Genomic DNA, 7,141 nt, shown 5'->3' on the forward strand with positions numbered 1-7,141 from the left:
GCTGCCCAAGACTGCTGCCTCACGCCTTCATACCTGTGCCACGCCGCGGCACCTTCCCGAAGGTGGTCTACCGCCATGGACCATTTCTGCGCCTCCGTCCAGGCTTCGCGATCTCCCAGGGCGTTGACGGTCGCCACCCATTTTTCGGCGTCGTCCTGGAAGCCGCGGAATTCCGGTAGTACAAAGGTAGCCTGGGATGGTGATACGGCAGGAGCGAAACGGCAGAGTGTGTGCGCGAAGTCACCAAGTTGGATAGAGACCTGGCTGAGGGTAGACCGGAGCTCTCTACGTTGCTCAGGCGAGCTGGCCTCGAGGTCTAGCGAGATGGCTACGTCCAACATGGTGTTGATGGCTGTCAGTGCGGGAATTATTGGAGGAACCAGCGCAGAGCTCGACGCTGTCAAGGCATTGGCCGTGACGCGAAGTCGCGCAATCGCGAAGTCGGCTGCGCCATTGTAAAGCACGAGATAGAGACAACGCCCGTTCCTGGGCCAAGCTGTTCTATTCTCCTCTCTTCTTCCTCTGCTTCCTCCCGCTAGCTGTCCCCGCGCGCCAGAGCCCCGGTGTCGATCTTCGTCATCACACTATGTATATATAATGTTCGTATGCTTGACCTGATAGGCCAAAATTGTATGATCAAAGTAAATACATGTGCACCAGCGTAAAAGTTAGAACACTAACAATGGGCCAGATGACGGTTGTTCCCATGGGAGGAATAAAGATTTCGGGTTTTTATTTGCGGTTGACACATGCGGTACCTTTCATTTATATTCTTTTGTATTACGTGCCAAAACCACGTTATGATTAGTAGGCACACCGTAGTGGGACCGGATTAATTTCAACCACCTGGAGTTTTCTAACGCGCACCTAAAAAGCAACCGGGTGTTCTTGCATTTCGCCGCCATCAAAATTCGGCCGCCATGGCCGCGGGAATCGCACCCGAGTCCTAGGACTTAACAGCGAAACAGCTTAACCGCGGAGCTACCACCGCGGGCAAAGCAACATTTCGATGCTTGAACACACCGTATTTTCCGTCCGATCGCCCGGTACAAAGCGCAAGGCATCATTAATAATCATCAGCAACTTTCTAATATCCTCTAGTGGGCTCGGGGTGGGCCTCGTCATGAACACGCGTGCCCTGGATAAGTTTAGTAATGAACGCCCGGGCCCGGGCCGGGCCGGCGCTGGGCTAGCGCTTCGTTAAGAGGGCCCGGGCCGGGGCCGGGCCGAAAGATCAGGCCCATGCATTGCTCTAGAAGGGAGTAAAGCATAGCATATCCTTGTATGGTGTAGTATATCAATGGGGTGGGAAAGAGAAATGATTATGAGGAGGAGGGAAAAGCCACCAGCTGCGATGTTTTTAAAGTCTTCGCACCACTAGTGCGTAGCTTCCCCACTTTTATGTACGCGGTACGAAGTTGCGAGGAGAACATTTCTTACAAACTTTAATGACGCCGATCTCTTGCAGTGGGAGTGCTGAACAGCTTCAGAATCGTGTGCATGACCAATTCGTTCAGTTTCCACTGAGAGTATTTGTGGTACATTATTTATCTCCTTGTGGTGAAGACAGCCTTGTATGTTTTCTGAAGTGGGCCTTGTAATGTAGGTTGCTTTTCTGAAATGTCTCCCATGAGCATTCGTTTTCACAGTTTCTTGAAATTTTCCACTCGCGTAGCCCTCTGGCCGTTGTCAATATTTTCTGCTCACCTCATTCATTGATGCAGCGTTTCCTTTCGACCACGTTTCTTGATTACTTGAACGCGGCGTATGGCGCGTAATCTTTCATTCAATAGCATGAACCTAGCGATTCGTGAATGGGAAGCTCACTCGGGATATATTTAAAAAATTGTTTCATCAGCTGTTAACTTGCTGCTATGAATATCTTGTTAAATTTTATGATCCAAGTATAATTTCTGAAATGATTGTGTCCATAATTTACGGTAGATTAAAATTAGGACATAGAGTGCTTACTGCATGTAGAATTAGAATTAAACGACTGTTCCTGCTACGACGCAGATTAATGCGTTTAGTATTTTTTTTAAGAAATAGATTTTTTAGGTAATTTCGCCCTGAATATACGCACTTTCGGAAATAAAATTGAAATGTATCATATGCTCCTTCTTATGGTAGGTAAATTGTTCGGCGTGCTGTCACACACACAAGCATAGCTAATCGTAAATAATGTCTTCTAGCGATTGAAACTTCATATACCAGTATACAGCATAAGCGTTTATTCTTAGGGACGGGGTGGCATCGTGCATTGTTTGCAGGCAACCATGTGTAGCGCATCCTCTTACGTCGCGCCCCGGAACCGGCGCCTGCGGCATCGCAAGGAAATAAAATAAAAACTCTCTTGCTAAGCCGCCGCCGCCGGTCCGGGGGCGCGGGGAAGAGGGGACAACTCGAACCGCGCTCCTTCTCTCCTATTTCTCCTCTTTCCCTTTCGCATCGCCCTGCGCGCCTGCTCGCGCTTTTGGGAAACGAATAAACAGTTCCTAACCAGATGTTGTAGCTCTCGGTTCTTCCTGCGCGCGCTCTACAATTTGGTGACCCTGTTGCATACACGCCCTTAATTCAAGTTATAGTCATGTCCCTCGCAGAGCCGGACGCACAACTGGCACTAGAAACCACCATGCCACAAGACCAGGCAGATCCCCCTAACATCGCCCGGAATTCCCACACTGCAGACGCTCCCGGTGACGCAGTCTCTGCAGTATCCCTACGCCTGCCACAATACTGGGAGCGCAACCCAACCGTCTGGTTCCTGCAGGTGGAATCGCAGTTCCACATCTGCCGTATAACATCGCAGCTGCAAAAATTCCACCACGTCGTCAGTGCACTGCCGCCTACTGCAGCAGAAGAGGTCTCCGACATACTGGTTTCCTTCAGGACGAACCTCCCGGCAGCTCCCTACGACGAACTCAAGGCAGCGCTGCTCGACAGAACCGCTGCATCGGAACGGACGCGAATTCAGCAGCTGCTCTCAACTGCGGAGCTCGGCGACCGGAGGCCCACGCAGCTGCTTCGTCAGATGATGCAGCTCCTCGGTTCGCGCGCCCACGCAATGGACAATGCCGTGTTACGCGAGCTGTTTCTCCAACGCTTGCCGTCCAACGTGCAAATGGTGCTGGCCACCGCTTCCACTATGGATTTGCCGTCACTCGCCGCACTCGCCGACAAAGTCATGGAAGTGGCGACGCAGCACTTGCAAGTCGCTGCCATCAGCACTCCTTCTACACGACCCCCGTCGTCATGTGCTGCTTCTAATTTGACAACCGCTACCACCTCGCCTTCCCACATCGACCACCTCTGTGACAGGCTCGAAGAAATAATCGTGGCAGCCACGCGACAAGACTATGCTCCACGCCGTTCGCGACAACGTGGCCGATCCTCAACCCCCCACCGTGCCGGGGAACGTGATCGGAGCGAGTCTACAGGTCCAAGCTTGTGCTACTACCATCGCCGTTTTGGAGCCGAAGCTCGCCACTGCCTGTTGCCATGCGCTTGGACGGGAAACCCGCCGGCCGGCCACTAGCGGCGACAAGCGGTCAGGGCCTCGAGGAATGTCGCCTCTTCCACGTCGCCGATCACACCACAGGACAGAAATTTCTCATCGACACCGGAGCCCAGGTCAGCGTCCTTCCTGCAGCAAGGTCAGAACGTACTTTGCCTGCCATTTTATACCTTCAAGCTGTAAATGGCACTCGCATTCCTGTGTACGCACAACGTTCCCTCACGCTGAACCTGGGGCTTCGCAGACTGTTCCGGTGGGTGTTTTTAGTCGCCGACGTCGGGTCCGCAATAATAGGGGCCGATTTTCTTGCCAAGCATGGGCTCCTTGTCGACCTCAGACACACACGTCTTCTGGACTCAGCCACGAGCCTGTCTGTCCAAGGCATCGCTGTGGGCGCAACTACTGATGTGGCACCTTCCTGCGCTGCAGTAGCCTCAGAACCGTTCGCCGCCTTGATAAATGAATTCCCATCCCTGACATCCTCACCAGATTGGACTCAACCTGTTGCTCACGACATTCAGCACCATATAATAACATCCGGCCCACCTGTTTTCTGCCGTCCACGGCGCCTTGCCCCCGACAAGCTCAAAGTGGCCCGTGCTGAGTTCGAGCACATGTTGGAACTTGGCATAATTGGACCGTCATCCAGCAGTTGGGCATCCCCCCTCCACCTGGTCCCTAAGAAGTCAGGTGACTGGAGACCATGCGGAGACTACCGGCTCCTGAACACCAAGACCGTCCCTGACCGGTACCCACTGCCCAACATCCAAGATTTCACCTCTGCTCTGCACGGTGCCACCATATTTTCCAAAATCGATCTTGTTCGTGCAAATACCCGTGGCTGAAGAAGACATCCCCAAAACAGCCATAACGACACCATTCGGCCTTTTCGAATTTCTGCGTATGCCATTCGGACTCCGAAATGCTGCGCAAACTTCACAGCGCTTCATTGACACAGTGACACGTGGACTACCGTTCGTGTTTGCCCACGTCGACGATTTGCTTGTAGCAAGCTCGTCCTTCGAAGAGCATGTGCAACACCTCCGGCTTCTCTTTGAGAGGCTGGCAGCCAACGGAATCGTCATCAACAGCGGGAAGAGTGAATTCGGAGTGCACGCTCTTGCATTCCTCGGCCATTATGTAGACACCAACGGCATCCGCCCACTTCCCGACAAAGTGAATGCAATTGTAGAGTTTCCCAAGCCGACATCGCTTACCAAGCTCCGCCAGTTTCTTGGTCTGGTGAATTTTTACCGACGCTTCGTAAGAAACTGCGCCGCGCTACTGGAACCGCTCGATCGTTTGCTTTGCGGCAAACAGCAGCCTGCCACACCACTAGCATGGGACAGTGCCGCGGAGGACGCCTTTCTTTCAATTAAGCGTGCCTTGGCCGAAGCCACCCTCCTCGTTCACCCAAATCCGGACTCTCCATTGGCGCTCATGACCGACGCATCCAGCTCGGCGGTGGGAGCGGTTCTTCAACAAGAAGTTGATGGAGACTGGCAACCTCTTGCCTTCTTCTCTAGACGCATGAACCCCGCCCAAACCCGCTACAGTGTGTTCGGCCGCGAACTCCTCGCCATGTACCTGTCCGTGCGCCATTTCCGCCACCTGCTCGAAGGCCGATCGTTCACCATCTACACCGATCACAAGCCCCTGACCTACTCCATCGGTCGTTCCGAGTCCATATACACTCCACGCGAGGTACGCCAGCTTTCCTTCATATCGGAGTTTACGGCGGACATTCGACACATCAGCGGCTGTGATAACGCCCCGGCGGACGCTCTCAGCCGCGTGGACGCCGTCACGCGCAGCCGTTCGACCAGCTCGACAGCCTCGTTTCCATTCAACCTCCGAGAGCTCGCAACAGCGCAAGAGAGCTGTCCGGACTTGACATATCTGCGCAACGCGACGACCTCTCTGCAACTGGAGCCAGTGACCTTTCAGGGTGTACCCATTGTTTGTGATACCTCCACCTCAGGAGGCACACCACGGCCATTTCTACCCGTCGCCTTTCGCAAGCGAGCCTTCAACTCACTGCACAATCTCGCGCACCCTGGAATTCGCGCAACGCAAAAGCTCATCGCGGCTCGATTCGTCTGGCCTCGCATGAACGCGGACGTTCGCGATTGGGTGCGTGCGTGTGCACCTTGCCAGCGTGCTAAAGTTCACCGCTACCCGGTACCGCCAACCCGCCGCTTCCTGCAACCTGATGAACGGTTCGCGGTGGTGCACGTTGACATTGTCGGACCGCTTCCACCTTCTCAAGACCATCGGTATTTGTTGACATGCGTTGACCGCTTCACCCGGTGGCCCGAGGCAACGCCACTTGCTGACATTACAGCAGCCGCAGTCGCCGAAGCGTTCGTCTCCACTTGGGTTGCACGGTTTGGCTGCCCGACAACAATACTCACTGACCGTGGCCGTCAGTTTGAGTCATCGCTCTTCGCAGAACTTCTAAAGCTCCTTGGAACGGCCCGTTTGAGAACAGCTGCTTACCACCCCCAAACAAACGGCCTCGTCGAACGCTTTCATCGGCACCTCAAAGCGGCATTGACAGCGCATGGGTCCCGAAACAAATGGGTCGAGACACTTCCCCTCACTCTTCTGGGCATCCGATCGGCATACAAAGAAGAGCTGTCGGGAGCCACAGCAGAGCTTGTTTATGGCACCACACTTCGCCTCCCCGGCGACTTTTTCGACGCCACAGCAACCTCAACCGCTCCTACAGCCAGCGAATATGTGAGCCTGCTTCGCACAGCTTTCCGGAATCTTCGACCGCAGCCGACGCGTCCAAACCCAGCCGGGGCAGCTTACATCATGCCAGACTTAGAAAGAGCATCACACGTGTTTGTGCGGTACGGGCCTGTGCGTGCTTCGCTGCAGCCTCATTACCTCGGACCCTTCCCCGTGCTGGAGCGTCTCCCCTCGAACTTTGTTGTGGACATGAATGGATCGCGTGAGACTATTGCACTCGAGCGGCTGAAGCCAGCGTACAGTGAAAACGCGCTCTCTTCTGTTTCGGGATCTTGCCTCACTGTGCCCCCCTCCCCTCTGTCCCTTTGTCACTCATCCCCATCCCGTCCTGCGCTCAGGGTTCACTGGGGCCCACTTTGACCGCGGCAATGGTAATCGTTCGTCGCAGTGGCCTCCTCACTTGGGGGGGAGCTCTGTAGCGCATCCTCTTACGTCGCGCCCCGGAACCGGCGCCTGCGGCCCCCATCGCAAGGAAACAAAATAAAAACTCTCTTGCTAAGCCGCCGCCGCCGGTCCGGGGGCGCGGGGAAGAGGGGACAACTCGAACCGCGCTCCTTCTCTCCTATTTCTCCTATTTCTCCTCTTTCCCTTTCGCATCGCCCTGCGCGCCTACTCGCGCTTTTGGGAAACGAATAAACAGTTCCTAACCAGATGTTGTAGCTCTCGGTTCTTCCTGCGCGCGCTCTACACATGTTTTGCTGCCATGCTTTCACAATGACTAATGCACTGCCAGTTGACTTAAGCAAGGGAATGCCATTTTATATCATTATGTGTTTACGAATGTACCATTCAGCTGCAGTACAAGTGAAATAATATGATCAGAACTTATCGACTACCTCCATATTTCATTTCCTTTTCTACAAATCGGCT

The 7,141-nt window shown here is 54.0% G+C and overlaps 1 protein-coding gene across 1 annotated transcript; it reads left to right on the top strand.

The window, feature by feature from the left end:
• The first annotated feature begins 2,587 nt into the window (after positions 1-2,587).
• LOC119374244 (uncharacterized) lies at positions 2,588-3,535 on the top strand. Its single transcript, XM_037644324.1, has one exon. The coding sequence runs from the start codon at positions 2,588-2,590 to the stop codon at positions 3,533-3,535; it is 948 nt and encodes a 315-aa protein (XP_037500252.1).
• Positions 3,536-7,141: the final 3,606 nt, after the last annotated feature.

The sequence above is a fragment of the Rhipicephalus sanguineus genome, chromosome 11 (genome assembly GCF_013339695.2).
Source record: "Rhipicephalus sanguineus isolate Rsan-2018 chromosome 11, BIME_Rsan_1.4, whole genome shotgun sequence".
Classification (NCBI taxonomy): Eukaryota; Metazoa; Arthropoda; class Arachnida; order Ixodida; family Ixodidae; genus Rhipicephalus; species Rhipicephalus sanguineus.

Coding starts and splice junctions, on each gene's coding strand:
- LOC119374244 (XM_037644324.1), top strand. CDS start 2,588: ATGTCCCTCGCAGAGCCGGACGCACAACTGGCACTAGAAACCACCATG.